Source organism: Aspergillus pseudoviridinutans (genome assembly GCF_018340605.1).
Source record: "Aspergillus pseudoviridinutans IFM 55266 DNA, scaffold_3, whole genome shotgun sequence".
Classification (NCBI taxonomy): Eukaryota; Fungi; Ascomycota; class Eurotiomycetes; order Eurotiales; family Aspergillaceae; genus Aspergillus; species Aspergillus pseudoviridinutans.
Window position 1 is genome coordinate 3,478,471 of NW_025091283.1, and position 15,461 is coordinate 3,493,931.

General features: G+C 50.9%; 5 protein-coding genes across 5 annotated transcripts; 2 read left to right on the forward strand and 3 right to left on the reverse strand.

The window, feature by feature from the left end:
• Positions 1 to 204: 204 nt before the first annotated feature.
• Positions 205 to 1,800, forward strand: Asppvi_004964 (tRNA (uracil(54)-C(5))-methyltransferase; the record flags this gene model as incomplete). Its single annotated transcript, XM_043300903.1, has 1 exon — positions 205 to 1,800. The coding sequence occupies one exon, from the start codon at positions 205 to 207 to the stop codon at positions 1,798 to 1,800; it is 1,596 nt and encodes a 531-aa protein (XP_043156838.1).
• Positions 1,801 to 2,204: 404 nt separating this feature from the next.
• Asppvi_004965 (actin-related protein 3) lies at positions 2,205 to 3,724 on the reverse strand (the record flags this gene model as incomplete). Its single annotated transcript, XM_043300904.1, has 4 exons — positions 2,205 to 3,104; positions 3,179 to 3,540; positions 3,602 to 3,624; positions 3,690 to 3,724. 4 exons carry the CDS (start codon positions 3,722 to 3,724, stop codon positions 2,205 to 2,207), a joined length of 1,320 nt encoding a protein of 439 aa, XP_043156839.1.
• Positions 3,725 to 4,834: 1,110 nt separating this feature from the next.
• On the forward strand, positions 4,835 to 6,689 carry Asppvi_004966 (threonine aspartase 1; the record flags this gene model as incomplete). The annotated part of the gene is made up of 5 exons (XM_043300905.1): positions 4,835 to 4,941; positions 5,023 to 5,222; positions 5,336 to 6,337; positions 6,405 to 6,514; positions 6,579 to 6,689. The coding sequence occupies 5 exons, from the start codon at positions 4,835 to 4,837 to the stop codon at positions 6,687 to 6,689; spliced, it is 1,530 nt and encodes a 509-aa protein (XP_043156840.1).
• A 631-nt stretch (positions 6,690 to 7,320) lies between these two features.
• Asppvi_004967 (TFIIH/NER complex subunit TFB4) lies at positions 7,321 to 8,559 on the reverse strand (the record flags this gene model as incomplete). Its single annotated transcript, XM_043300906.1, has 2 exons — positions 7,321 to 8,432; positions 8,514 to 8,559. 2 exons carry the CDS (start codon positions 8,557 to 8,559, stop codon positions 7,321 to 7,323), a joined length of 1,158 nt encoding a protein of 385 aa, XP_043156841.1.
• A 764-nt stretch (positions 8,560 to 9,323) lies between these two features.
• Positions 9,324 to 13,103, reverse strand: Asppvi_004968 (glycerophosphocholine phosphodiesterase; the record flags this gene model as incomplete). Its single annotated transcript, XM_043300907.1, has 4 exons — positions 9,324 to 9,560; positions 9,618 to 10,018; positions 10,077 to 12,899; positions 12,968 to 13,103. 4 exons carry the CDS (start codon positions 13,101 to 13,103, stop codon positions 9,324 to 9,326), a joined length of 3,597 nt encoding a protein of 1,198 aa, XP_043156842.1.
• Between the last annotated feature and the right edge of the window lie 2,358 nt (positions 13,104 to 15,461).

Genomic DNA, 15,461 nt, shown 5'->3' on the forward strand with positions numbered 1-15,461 from the left:
CCAGTGTACTGTTTTACTGCTCTTGATAGATCACCTCCGTTTCTGCTCGGAAGTTCTGGCTTCATGTTCGCTGTGAGATCACTTTTCTCACTGTCTTTAAAGAATCGGCTTTTTATTACGCAACCTAGTCGTTTTGCGCATTCCAACAGAGCTCACTTCCCTCGTATCTTGCCGCATCGCAATGCGCCATTGCCTATAAACGCCATGCAGAGTTCTTCCAGAAAACCTCAGACGGACGCGAAGCGCCGCAAGAAGGGCAGAGCCGACCGGACGAAGAATTCCGGATTTGACGAAGTCCTGCAGACCGACATTGATAACCTCCTTCAGAAGAATAAACCCGAAGCAGAAAACGATGCTTCCACCCCATCACCCGCATTACCAGAGCTCTTCACAGAGATCGAAGTAACAGTGTCGGAGATATCTTCCACTGGAGATGGCCTCGCGCTCTCCGAAAACAAGGATCATGTCTACGTCGTCCCCTTCACTGTTCCCGGCGACAAGGTGCTTGTTAAGGTCGTCCGGCATCACGAGCCTTTATCCCACAGTGTGACGGATTTTATCAAGGTGCTTGAGCCAGGGCCGCAGCGCAATGATGCCGCGATTGGATGCGGGTACTTTGGCAAGTGCTCCGGATGTCAGTTGCAGATGATGTCTTATGAAGACCAGCTGGCGCACAAGAAGCGTATTGTCGAGAAGGCGTATGCCAACTTCTCGGGCCTCATTCCGGAGCTAATCCCCGCCGTTGAGGACACTTTCGCTTCGCCTTTGCAATACGGATACCGGACCAAGTTGACGCCACATTTTACAGCTCCTGGGGGCCACAGCGCAGCTAAAAGAAGGAAGTCGGGCGAGGTCCCAACCGAAGTGCCTCCCATCGGATTCACATATAAGAACCGGCGCATGGATATGGACATTGAGGATTGTCCGTTAGGGACAGACATTGTTCGGCGAGGCCTCAAAAGTGAAAGAAAGAGGGTTGCCGAGAACCTCCACAAATATACTAAAAAGGGTGCGACGCTTCTGATGCGCGAGTCTACCAGGCGCATCCCGAAGGACTCGGCCAAGGCAGAGGCCAGCGCTGTACAGAAAGAGGGCGAGAACCCACCAGAATCAGAGTCCGGCGATGTCATTCGCATAGAACGGGATAACTACATCGAAGAGAAGCGATGCGTGACCGACAACAACGCTACCTCGGTTGAATACATCGACGACTACATCTTCACCAACAAAGCCGGCGCTTTCTTCCAGAACAACAACTCCATTCTCTCCGGGTTCACAGAGTACATCCGCCAGCACGCGTTCCCCAAAGGCAACGAACAAGATCCCAAGCCGATCAAGTACCTCCTCGACGCCTACTCCGGCTCCGGTCTCTTCACCATCACCCTATCTCCTCTCTTCAAATCAAGCCTCGGCGTAGATGTAGCGGCCGACTCGATCGTGTCCGCCCGCGAGAACGCCCGCGCCAACAACCTCCCCAATACCGGTTTTGCCGCCGCAGACGCCGCCACCCTCTTCAAGAATGTCCCATACCCGGCCGAACAGACTCTACTCGTCATCGACCCGCCGCGTAAAGGATGCAGCGATGACTTCCTCCGTCAACTGCTGACCTACGGTCCGCGACGGGTTGTATATGTCAGCTGCAACGTGCACACCCAGGCGCGCGATGTGGCGGTCATGGTTCAAGGAGATACGAACTCGAGGTATGAGATCGAGAGTATTCGAGGATTTGACTTCTTCCCGCAGACGGGACATGTGGAGGGAGTCGCGGTTTTGAATAAGGTGCCGGTCACTGCGTCTTAGTATCTGCTTTAGCAAGTCTTCAAAACGGCTATGCGAGAAAGGCGGAGGTACAAAGGCAAACTTGAAACAATCCTAGATAGTCCATTCACTCGTGAAGCTATACACATCCATGCACGGTTTAGACGGCGTTAAGGTGCGAGACGAAAATTTCAGGCAGTCTTTCGGGCGATATTGATCCCAGTTGCATATATGTACAATGTGCTTGTTGTTTACACTGCCATTCGGCCGTCAGATTTTCAGCGCACGCGACGCCCTTGTCCTCCCTCAACCTCCTGGAACTCTGTAAAGGCAGCCGTGTCAAAGAATGATCTAAATTTTCATGACAGAAGAATAACTATAGACATAGACCGACACAGGGCTAGCAGACACAAATTTGAAGCAATTAAATCCGTTATTGATTTACCTTAGGTGCTTCCGGGACCACCCAAGAGGGCAAATCGGCGGACAATGCTGGGACCAATCTCATCATACTCTGCCTTGGTGTGGCAGTAGCTCCGGAATTCAGGGGTCTGTCCTAGCAGACTACCACCAAACCAAGGGCCGTGTCTCTGTCTCTTGTGTGTCACAACAGCCACGTCCAAACCACCACTCTTAGCACCACCGCTGCGAGCTTCCGAAGCGCGAATACGAGCATCTACCAGGTGCCGAATATCGCGCTGTAAACGACGGCCAAAGTCCTTGTACAAGGTCGATCCACCAGACAAGACGATATTCTTGTAAAGACCTCTCCGGACATCGATGGGCGAGGACTGAATGACACCGTCAACGACTTGAGGCAAGGGAGTCAGGAAGTCGGAGGAGTAGATTTCAGGGTTGAAGAAGATCTCTGGGGCAAGAAAGCGCTCGTAGCCGACATCGATGCTCACACTCCGGCCGTTAGGGGAGGTCACGGTATGCTTCAGAAACCGATCGGGTTCGCGGTCATAGCGGGCAAACTCCTTGACGATGTCAGGGCACACGTAACAGTACTCCTCCTTGACCCGCTCTGCCGTCTTCAAGCTGCTATCTGGCTCGCCTCGGTCGCGCAGCAAGCTCTGTACGAAGTAGGTAATGTCTCGACCAGCGATTGGGATACTCTTGATGGATGACCCGATGACGTAGCCTTCCGCGACAGGAATGACATGGGTAACACCATCACCAGAGTCGATGACTGTTCCAGTAAGGGATCGATCGGTCACTTTAGAGGATGTCCATGAAGCAGCGAGGGCAAGCACGGCTTGAACGGCAATGTAAAGACCAGCACAGTTGAACGACTCGAACATGATCTCTGCGGTGTTCTCGCGGTTCTCGGGAGGATTCAGGGGCTGAAATGAAGCACAGATCAGTATGATTTAGATCAAAACATTATAATGCAGTCCATCAAGTCTCATGAGCGTACCGGTTCAGTAAGCAGGAAGTAGTGATCTTCGGGCTCGACGCGCAAGTACTTAAAGATCGAATTGGACCAGAAACGTTCCATAGCATCCCAGTTTTCAATCTGTCCGTGGCGAATCGGGTAGTTGATGCCGTAGCCAGGTCCATTGGCAGCCGCCAGAGCTTCATCACCGATAAAGAAATCCAAATCCTCAGTTCCACGCTTTGCCGACAAGTTCGAGCTTGATCCAGAGCCTGCCCCCAGAAACGATGGCTTATTCGCAACAGGTGGACGGCCACTCGCAGAACCGCCCGCGCTTCCGGCGCCTACCTTGCTGGCAATCGCAGTAGGAAAGACGAAAGAGGGAGAATCGTTACCGGCGAAACCTAAGATTGTGTCAGCCTAATGCTTGAATGCAAAGTAGCCACGAGTCGGATTGAAACTCACCAAGTTTGGAGTAACCGGTACCGCTGAGCACGAGAAGATACCATCATTAGCCAAAATTCAAGAAGGTATAGCAAATACATCAACATACTTGTCCATGACAACGGCCGGAGTCTGGGACGCCATGACGGATTGGAATGTCCCCTATTGACAGGCCACGATAGGATGAAGTGGGACCACTGAAGTCGGGCCGAAGCTTGATATATCAGAAATTGGAGAAGAGTAACGAGATCAATTGGTTGAGCAAAGGGGAGACTAGAGAAAGCACCGAGGAATAATGGTGGTGGAGGGAGAGGAGGATGAGGGGGAGGTGAAGGCGGGCAGTAACAGTACTACTAGCAGCCGTAAGGTAGGGTACTTAGGTACCTCGTGTATGGAGCAGACTAACTATGGAGATCCAGTACGTAGTTGCCAAGCCATGTCATGTGCTCTCCACAAATCTCATAGTCGCAGGCTATCTACCATTGCATTGTAAGATGGAAAGATACTCGGTGTTTATTAACTCTGGATAAAATCAATCATGATAGCATAGAGCATTGTATATCAGTGTAATCAGGCATCAAGGCGGTGACAGAAGACACCTGAGGTTCCTGCTGCTCTCACAGAAGCTATTCTTCTTCCTAAAAGGGAAGGCGCTCCAGCTTCTTCTCCAGCTTTAATCGATGGACTTTGTATGTCGTCCACCCTGCTCCGCTGTTTGTTCCCTCATGAATATCCTATTCATTCCTATCTACTCTCCATATTTATTCTTTCAACTTCTGGCGTTGGAGTCTGCTCCTCATGTTTCCTCATACCAGTGTCCGCTCGTTTGTCTTAGCCTTATCCCATCAGTTTCCCTCCTCTCTGATATACCTCCCTCCCACTCATTCCTCTGAGCAGAAGAACTCTCTTTTTGTATTATTACTTTCTCTCTATTAAGACATCCTCTCCCTCATTCCCATAACAAGAAGGGAAAACGGAAGGGGACTGAAGTGGTGGACGTCGTGCTCTACTACTTTCGCTCATTAGCTTGTTCTTGCTCTCTGCTCTTCGTTTCGAGATGCTAGCCACTCGACTGCAGTGAATATCAATTGCGCTACCGCCTCCTGTGTGTTTTTGTTTGGGGCTCAACTCGCGTTCTGCACCGCTGTCTTCTAGCCTCAACCACTATCCACAGTCACAACAGCTGGCTGTAGCTGGCTGCAGCTTCAAGATACTCACCTCTTCTATCCTCAATTGAAGCCTCTTATCTTCGATATGAGCGAACCACAAAGAGGCGGAGGTATCTCTGCCATCTTCGTCCATGTAGGGGCGGGATATCACGGCCATGGAAATGAGAGAGCTCACCTTCAAGTATGCGAAAAGTAAGTCTTCCATCCGCTTGCGGATCCATGATCTACGTCAATTCACGCATCAGCTTTTGTCCCCGGTCTGACTGCCAATAGCGCTTGCAAAGCCGCGATGGGCATTTTGAAAAGCGGTGGATCAGCACTAGATGCTGTTGAGATGGCCATCATTGTAATGGAGGATGACGAGATGACAAATGCTGGCTATGGAAGCAACCTGACGATTGAAGGAGCTGTCGAATGTGATGCTACTATTGTCGACCACCGTGGCAGGAGCGGCGCAGCTGGAGCCGTCTCGCGTAAGTTTTTCTTTTTTCTTCTCAGCTTTACGACCACCTGTTTTTGTGTTATCTATTGGACCGTCCGCCATCCCAGTCAGGGCTTTATTGCTGATGTCTTTGGTCTACTTCAGAGGTTAAAAACCCCATCTCTCTAGCGCGAATGCTACTTGAAACCTCTGCAAAGCCTTTAACTTGCCACAGAGTGCCTCCAAGTTTCCTCGTTGGTGAGGGTGCAACGGACTTTGCTTATGAGCAAGGATTGGTCATACTGCCTCCTGACGGTCTCATATCGCGCTATTCGAAAGAGAGATGGCACCGCTGGCTGCAGGATCTCGAGGCTGCTGAACTGGTCGAACGGAAACGGGATCCTTCACGTTTTCGTATGGAAGAAGATAGAGCATCCTTCCTTCGTCGCCCAATGCTGAATCGTAATCCAGCCCGCCTCATTGACAATACTCGTTTACGCCCACATCTACCCAACTCTCCCTTTACCGGAGTCGACTTGCTGAACCCTCTTCCTCGTCCTCAGGCTCCTGCAGGTGGACAAAGTAGAGCTCCTGCACCACCAACTATGGCTCCAAACCATGGACACGGCATGGACCCTGCAAGTGGACAACCTATGGCTGTGGCAGGTGGGCAACGTATGGCTCCTGCAGCTGAGCAAGGTATGGCTGCCTCAGTCAACACCCATGCAGACGGTGTGACTTCCCGCGCGAACCCTACAACTGCACCTTGTGCCCCTGGCACTACTTCCGTGAATACTCACCCAGGCGCTGCAGATGAGGACGAAGATATGATCAGCGATACAGTTGGGGCTATAGCTGTAGACTGTTATGGCAATATTGCAGCAGGTTCTTCCTCTGGCGGCATTGGCGCGAAGCATCGCGGTCGAATTGGGCCTGCCGCGCTGGTGGGCATCGGCACCTATGTGATCCCTGTGGACCCCAGCGATCCCGAACAGGTATCAGTCGCTTCGATTACATCGGGCACAGGTGAGCACATTGCCACAACTATGGCTGCGCAGACATCAGCTGCAAGACTCTATTATTGTCAAAAGAAGCGTAAGGACGGCACTTTCGAAAGCGTATCCGAAGACGAAGCTATGAATGCGACAATAGCCACTGAGTTCATGGGTGAGTTATTGTACTCCCTATCCGTTACGACAATTGATAGAGAACAAATCGTTTACAATTGCCGCAGAGCATCCCGGTGTGAAAGCGAGCCCTTGTGGAGGCGCTATCGGAATCTTGACAGTCAAGAAGACGAAGGACGGAATATTCTTCTACTTTGGTCATAATTCTGATTCTTTTGTGAGTACTCCGTACAAATTTGTCTTCTGGAGAATCTGTACACTGAACTCGCATTATCTTCTAGGCTCTCGCCTCCATGAGTAGTGAGGATAGGAAGCCGCTGTCTGTGATGTCTCGCAACCAGGGAAATTCGACTATTGCCCAAGGTGGCCGCGCCTATCGGGCCAGAAGATAAGGTATATGATTGACGGCTCTCATGATCGACAGCCAAGTTGGTGCTGACTCGAATGCATCACTGACTTGCGCTTTGTAGCCACGACAATGGATCATAGCATCACTGGCGTAAGACTATCTTCAGAGAAATGAGTCCTGTTGATGCTGCACTCGAATACCGACTGCAATTGCCCCTCCAGTTCGCCGGACTGGAATACGTGATATTACACGCTAAGTCTTGTCGCAATACCAGATACGAGTGAATGGACTATCTAGGATTGATTCAAGGTTGCCTTTGGACCTCCGCCTTTCTCGCATAGCCGTTTCGAAGACTTGCTGTTTGATACCACGCCTATGGGCGGCACCCTACTGCGGTTAGAATGCTCCCTCTGCGATTTTCTTGCGCTGGTATTCTTTCAGGTTGTAGTATGGCCAACTTTGGTGGGTTGGGGTCTCCTTTGGCTATCCTCACAATTCCTGGCAAGTGCCCAAGACCAAAAATCTCCTCTCTGCACCGGCTTTCAGGGCCGACATACCTTTGAAATAGGCAGCATAATGCAAAGCAAGAGCTTCGAGCAAATAGCCCAACATATGCCGTTTAAAAACTGACTTTTCCTGGTAGTAAATGGTTGCACTTCGAACGGTGGAGGTTTTCAAGGGCCCGGCGTAGGTGTAGGGGTGGGAGTCGCTGTCGCCGATGCGCCATTGGTACGAACCTTCTTCTTCTTCTTCTTTCGAGCGACGACCGCCGGCTTGGCACCGTAGTCCCCCATCTCGAGATGGGTGCCACAAGTAAGGCAGTCGCCGTTTTCAGGAGGTTCACAGAAGATACTCAGGCAGATAGAACAGACAAAGCCAATATCGACGACACGGCGATGGCAGAAGCAAGCGGCACGGAAGTCGACGTCGACGCGCGTTGGCAAAACCAAATGTCTCCGAGACCGCTGGTCAGGTAGGAAAGCCATCATCAAGTACTGTAGTAGGCCGCGAGGCTCGGAGAGCGACATGTAAACTCCCTTGGTGGCATCGGACGCCTGTTGCAGGAACACCGCATCCCCGCTCAGCTTGCAGACATCGATGGGGATATGGAGCCGCTGACAGGCAAAGATACAGTTCATGATCGGGATGTACTGATGTGCCGAATCTGTCGAACCACTCACGGAGATGATCAGAATCCGCGACTGCAGCCCCTCAGCCCCAGGCTCCGCTGCAGCCCTACCAGCCCCGGAGCTGCCCGCATCGGCCGCCGCCGTCGGCCCAGCAGCGGCTCCTCCATGCGCCTCCGCCCACGCAATCGACCGCCGGTTGATATGGCTTAGGGCCAGCGTCAGCGCCCCTGCCATCATCGTCGAGGTGGTGGCCGCGACGTCGGCGCCGCTGGTCGAGTCCATGAGTTCTCGCAGGTTGCGGGTGACTTGCTCCTCGACGATCCGGAAGGGGCGGTACTTGTTCACCTGGGCCGCAGCAGATCCTGCGCCGGACCCGTTCATGGCGACATCGCCGTCTTCATCTCTCACTGTTTCGTTCTTGTTCTTGGTCTTGCTTTTTCCCCTGTCCTTGTTGGTCTMGCACGGGTACAGCCATGTCGCCTTTTGGCTGTGCGATGCGACGACCGCGACTTCGTTGGCGTAGTTGCAGGCGAGATGGGCGTTGACGAAGACGAGGATGTTGGCTATTGCGGTGGAGAGCGGGAGAGAGTCTTCCAGGAGGGCCCACGCATGGGGGTTTGTGTCGAGGACGATTGTCAGCAGGGAGGGGGCGGGATCTTGATATCAAGCGAGTCGTTCAGTAACGTAGATCAACGTAGATCTTTCTATCTCTTGCGGAGGTGCCTCGGGGATCTTACCGCTGGCACTTGTTTCGTAGTGCTCCGTCGCATCTACGGCGTTCATTTTTCTGCGTTGAGTAGGGAGGTGGGTGAAGGGAGGTATCGATGTTGCTGTGATGGGGGCAATGCGTTCAAATAATAACTGGATCGATCACAGCATGGTGAGGGCCAGGCAATGTCGGCAGTGGGAGCTAGAGCTCAGCTCGAACCGATTGATGTTTGTCTTCAACTTCCCAAAAAGGAATGTGGACACCGCTGGAAATGGGATAACTCTTGTCTAGTTAGTATGCCGTAGCGGAAAGTCCAGGGTGTAGATTATTATCTGTGTTTTCCTGGTGAGCTGGTGGTGACGAGGATCAGATGAATAGAAAAACCAGTCACGTGGGATGAAGCAGTTCACTGGCGCTCCACCGCCCTCTTGCTGTCACAGGATGGTTTAGTTGGATGATTTCTTTGCACCAGGACAAGAGGATTTTCCATTACCTCTGTATATAGTGAAAATTTGTGGTTGATCTTTACTTTTCTGAAAGGTGTCAGGATTTTACTTTTTATTATTATTAGTTATTAAGTCCTTTGCTCATACTCGCATTTTGCAACAGGCTCTAAAACATGATCTAGAGATTTATATCATCAAGAACACGAACATGCAAGATACACTTTCCATCATCTAGCATCTCATCAAGTGACAGGAGGTGGATAACGCTTTTATGTACAGATGCAGGCAAGATTATCGCAAATGATGAAGGTAATGTGTAGCCCGAAGTATTTCGACCTGACGCAGAGGCAAAAACCGCACGGATGCAATGTTTGAATAAACAAAAGGTCTCACTAGGGATTGAGTACAGCCTGCGGTTTCACATGAAGGTGGTCATCCTTCTGTTCGGTCTGTTCAAGGACAGGTATCTGAATAGACTCCTTCAGTGCCTCGCGATTGGGTTCAGCCAGCGGGCTTGGCTGCGCAGATGGGGCGGGAGTCTCGCCTTTAGCTTGATGCTCCGTGAGACCTTTACGGATGGCGAGAACGGAGTCGACGATCACTGCGTCAATTCCCTCGGCGACTTGGAGCTTTGCGGAGTTTAGTACAGATCGAGAAGCCACGAGTGGATAGCATTGAGGCCTTACCTTGACGTTTCTTGGCTCGTTGTTCAGCGTTCCGTAAGATACGCAGACAAGACCAGACTCCTTCACGACGCGGACCAGACGCGGACACAGAACCAGTGGCTCAGCCTGGGAGACGACGCCCAGCAAGCTCCAGCGAGAAGCAAACCGAATAGCTTCCTGCAGACTGCTGGCTCGGATATCGCCTACCGGAGACGCGCCAGAGTCGGTCAGGAAGAGCACAGGGATGGAAGGCTGCTTGAAAGCGATCAAAAGACAGATATCGGGGTTGAAGCTAGAAAAGATCATGTTGCGCCCCTCGCCGTGATCATAGGCCATTTTGAGAACCGTATCGACGAAGGAGTTCAGTTCGACGGCGTAAGTATCCATCTCCTCCTCCTCGCTCTCAAAGAGCATGGGGTATTCTGGCGATCTTGGTCAGATCGTCTCGTAACTGTTCTTCAGGGGGTTGCTAAAACTCACTGAGTTCAATATTGAATCCAACGGACTTCGGCAGCTTCTTGAATAGCTCCTCTAACGTCGCAAAGGGAGCTTGGATGTGATTGCCACGGGTGTTACCTTTGAATCCTTTCTTCTTGAAATCCCGCGTGTGTTTGATTCGCTCGTTCAGCTCTGTAGTGTCAAATTCGAAGTCGCCAACGGACATTGATCGCGGACGGAAGCTGGGACTGCCCGTCTTCTTTCCGATAATGTCAGGCGACTGATACGGAGAGGTGGACCGGCGGGACACGCCGCTCTCCCCAAGCTGAAGGAATTGCTCAAGTGTCAGAGTATGAACGGGGGCATCGATCCCCGTTTCGCTGACAAGGAAATCATGATAGATGACAGGAACATGGTCTTTCGTGAGCTGGACATCGAACTCGACGTAGGATGCTCCCAAATTGGCAGCCGCAATAAACGACGGCAAAGTGTTTTCTCCTAACTGTAAGGATCTGCGACTGGCCAAATTCTTCCCTAGACCGCGATGTCCGATGACCATGGTCGAGCTCATGCTCTTATAGTATGTCCTGTTGCCAGTGATCGACATATTCGGATGCTTGAAAGGCGTAACGATAAGGAAGTTGAATGTCACGGAGCCAATGACTTCCAAAGTGTTGGCAGCCATGATGGGAACCGTGGAGTCACCTTTGAGATTGATACGGTGAGATCCGATCGTCGGCTTGACGCTCGAAAGCAGAGCAACGCCGCGTCCTACAATCTGATCCTTTGAGCCAGCATATGTGGGGATAAGGTCAAACAGCAGCCTGACCTTGCTTGGGTCTGCGGCATGGAAGACGATCGGTTCGGTAGAGATGCTATCTTGAACCGGCAGATCAATGATCTCCGGCTCTCCTTCAGCTCCATTGGCCGATACGACGATGGACAGGGCGGTATCCAATTGAGTCGAATGAGCATTGACCATAGGAATACGGTCAAGATTCACAGCTTCCATGTGCTTTCGCATGTCCATGGTGCCCAGGCTGACTAGAATCATGGCCTTGTCGGTGAGATACCGATGTCCAAAAGTTTTAATAGGTTCAGTGCTCCGGGGCGCAGGACTCCCGCGTGGGCTAACGTTAGATCGTCTCTCGGTAAGCGAAGATTGCGAAGGTGGGGAGGATTGGATAGAAGATACCGAAGGAACGGGTATCGCAGGCTCGGCTTCCGTTACTTCAGGTTCGGGCGTCACTTGTGCCAGACGCCTCGCAATATCAAGATGACCTCTCAATGCAGCATGTTCCTTGGCACTCCAGCCCGAAGAGTCGAGTCTCTCGAGATCGGCGCCAGCTTCAATGAGCAACTCTACAACGCCCAAAGACCCATCGACACAGGCAACGAAAAGCGGCGTCCACGAATATGTATTTTCGGTAAGCTCGGTGTCCGCCTTCTGATCATCAGTGCCCTCAAGAAGAATCTTTGCGCACGCATCGTGACCAAAACGAGCGGCCACATGCAGCGCGGTTTCGCCCTGGTCATCCTGGTAGTTGATGTCGACTCCAGCATCCACAAGGAGTTGCACTATATCGACGAAATTGGCCTTGGTGGCTAATGCCAAGACCGCGCTGGATTTCGACACGTGCTTCCGGATTGCAGCTTTTTTCTCAGAAGCACCTTGCCAGTTTTCCGCCTCCAATAGTGCCCGTGTCGTCAGCGGGTGACCGCCAACAACACTCAAGTGCAAGGGAGCCCAGCCATCGTTATCCTGCCACTTCGGTGCATCAATGCCTTCACGAACATCAAACATATCCCAAGCTTGCAGGTGTTCAATGATGACCTCGCATACCACTTTAAACCCATACTGTGCACCATAATGCAGAGGGGTGCGTCCAGAAAGATCTTTGGCTAGCAATGCGCCGCGCTGATGGGGCTGGAGTTCGTCCAGAATATACTGCAAAAGTGAAACCGAAGGGTCGTCTCTGTCCAGAAGCTGGGGATGATTCGCCTCTTTTACCACTGGCCGAGGTGGCTGCATAGTCGGAGGAGCAGCGGGGGTGATGTAATGAGAAGTCTCCAGCGAAAAATCAAGCACCATCGAGGCGGACGACTCTGAGTCAGTGGACGACTGCGCTCGTCCGATAGAAATGACCAAACGATGGATACAGTTGCGCTTATTGATGTCGTCCTCCTCGTCGAGCGAGTCGATTCGACCAAGAAGGACTGAAATGCACGCTTTGGAACGATAGTAAATGGACCGCTGAAGAAGACTTTTCAAAACCTTAGGATAGACCGTTTCTCCGATGTCATCCGCAGCCGCCTTCAACGTCTCCATTAGTTCCAGGAGGACATGTGTGTCATCCTTGCGCAAAGCCTCGTCAACCTCACTAAGCATGCTCGGGGGCAAATTGAGATTGGGGCGCGAAGGTCCTTTCTTCAGGGAAAGCGAGGATCGCGTGGAGCTTGCATCGTCGAAGACCTTCTGCTCTCCAAGCACGGAAAGCCAATCGTTGATTTTCTTGAGAGACTCGGTGACTCGGGCGTTCGAGGCGAAAGGTGACGGATCCACTTTAGTCTCCAGGTATGTCTGTTGTGCCTTGACGCCGACCTTCTTATCAAGCTTCTTGGTAATTTTGACAAATCCACGACGGTTGACTTCGCCATACCACTGCAGCTTGCGTAGTTGACCACGCAGTTCGAGCAACGCTGCCAGAAGATCCTCCACATCCTCCGAATCGAGCTCATGCCCTTTATGCAGCGAATGGCCGTATCGCTCTTCCAGCAACTTCAACCGACGGGAAAAGTCCGCAAATTTTTTGTTGTAGAAGTAATCGACATCCTCGAGATTTCGATCGAGGGAGTAGAAGAATTCTGCATGATATCTTCATGTTAGTAGGCCGCTTCGCCTTGCGGCGCATGGCACGGAGACAGAAACCCACCCGCAAGATCCGCTTCACGGCCAGCTTTCACCTCCTCTGCCGCGGATTTGATCAGTTTCTTCAAGGCCTTGTACCTGATGTACGCGCTGCTCCATTCGGGAACGACATTTCGAGGCAAGTTGCGCCCAAACTTCATGATGAAAGGCTGCACTCGTAGCCTCTAAGTGGAGCCAAGAGCTTGCTTCGTCTGTTCAGAAAAATTGAGTCTCTCGACAACCCGCAGGAGCGGATTTATGGAATCAAGAGGATAGGAGATAAACAATAAGGAGTGTTAGGAAGGATAGCGAACAATTGCAACCCTCAAATAAACGAGCAAAGACAAGCAAAGAAAAGGATATTGGAAGGTCTCGACAATAGCTCCATCTGTCAGTCTGTGCGTAAGAACTGTGGGTTATGTATGGACGTTGTCTCGAAGAAGTGCAAGACGGAATACTCGCTCACTCCAGCGCGTCACGGGCTTATAGGAAGTGAATGCGAATGGGCAGCTTGCGATGTTCGAAAATTGACTTTGGCGAACTATAACCTCGAGGGTTCCGAGTTAGCACGTGGTAAAACCGACTAGAAAGATGCGGTGAATAAAGCCGAGTGTAGGCGAGTGAGTGCAAGGAAGACCTTCAGAGGCACTGCTAGTAAGCAGACTGTACCTTTTTAGACAATAGTGGAATTAGACCATTAAAACAGCTGCGGGTGATCAAAATTTCAAACAATCGAGGGCAACGCTAGCAATGAGAAATCTGCGATGTGGGTCAACCGGGAGACCGGTAAATGATAATACATAAAACGCTAGGGAATAATAACGGAGATGTCTCGATGACGATATAGCAATAAGAAGAATGAAGGAACCTGGTGGGTAGAGAAAGGTGATCAACGAGTGAGAAATGACAGAGGAAGCACACCTTCAGGGAGTGATGGCGATTCTCTGACTGATCCTCAGCGGCGTGGGTATCAAAGAGACTGTGATTTGTCCGCCACACCTTGTCGGTTCCAAGGGCGAGATGTCGGACACTCGGGAGCCTCTGTCTGCATTAAGCCATGATTAGCACTCCTGTTATTATTATTATTGTTGTTGTTGCTGTCATCTTTCGAGGGAGATTCTACAGTATTCTGGAGATGACACATACCCTGAAACTGCAGCAGTGGTGGCCAGTAGAACAACAAGTACAGGTCAGGAGTAACTTGAATATACTACACCACCACCAACATTTGTCTGAACTATGCTTGTACACCTCTAGTAATGAAAGAAGAGAATTGGAGCTTGCTTTGCAATATGGATCAAGACCGACTATATATAGCCTCTCAGACATGCTTGTCGGAAGCTCAAGGATGATTCCCTAATGATGTATCTCCTCCGTATGTTGCGCCAGTCCCACTCGACTTTCCAGTATCTAACAAGAGACGTGGGGAAGATTTACGCCCATCAGCTCCTCGTCGCCAATGGCAGATACAAGACAGAGAATCAGTCCCCATTTCTCAAAACAAACCACGAATCAAAAGAGAAGTACGGAGCAGGTATGTAGTATCATTGCTCCCCCTCAATTACGGGAGACGATCATCCCTCGCTATGACTGTCAACTGGTTGCATGTGGCTTGTCCGCACATGTTCTATTCCTGCAGTGGAGGGTGGGCATGTTCTCTCCTGCAGCTATCTATATCATTCCAGCTGGGATCAAAACTACCAGAGCTCCTGCATGCCCCTGTAGGCTTGGCATCCGTCTGTCTGTCTTTATGTTAGTCTAGTACTTGATATTCGCTGATGAAAATTGTCGGTGAGCCCCATCATGAGATAGTCTAGGTTTTGTGATGTGGTCTTTTGCTCTCCAGCCTCTCCCCCTGTTAGTTAGCATGGAGATCTCGCGGCCTGTAGGTACAGTCTCCCACTTGAAACCCTACGATGGAATCCTTATCAATCGCAATATATACTTCCAAGTCACACAAAGCACCAATAATATCAGTCATATCCCATTCCTTCCCGTACATTTTAAGAGTGCCCGTTCTCTATCCTTCGCTCCCTCGTCCTATCGTTTCTACAACCCTGCCTATAGCATAACCCTTTTCTTTCACTTGCATCTCAGCCATCATTCCCTCCCGCCCTCTAATCTCCGTCCGACAACACCACAACCCCCGGCCGGGGCCCCCAAGTGATCAAAAAAATTTGACAAATTCACCACCAGTGGACTCAAATCATTGAATGGCAAATAAGATATCTTCCGGTCTTCCGGTTATACCCTATCCCTTGTAGTGTGATAGAGGGGTTGCTAGTAGACAGTCCCTCTCGATATCTACAGATCTACCGAAAAGTCCCTACTATTTATAAAATGCAAACTACCGAATAAAAAAGAAAAGAGCTCTTCCCCAAAAAAGCAAAACAGAAACCATGCCATGCCATGCCATGTAGGGCATCACGAGCCTCTTCCATCTCAGAAGACTATTCTTTCAGCGCCACCAACTATTTGCAACCATTCCTTTATTATCTAGACTATATGCAGTTCATGCG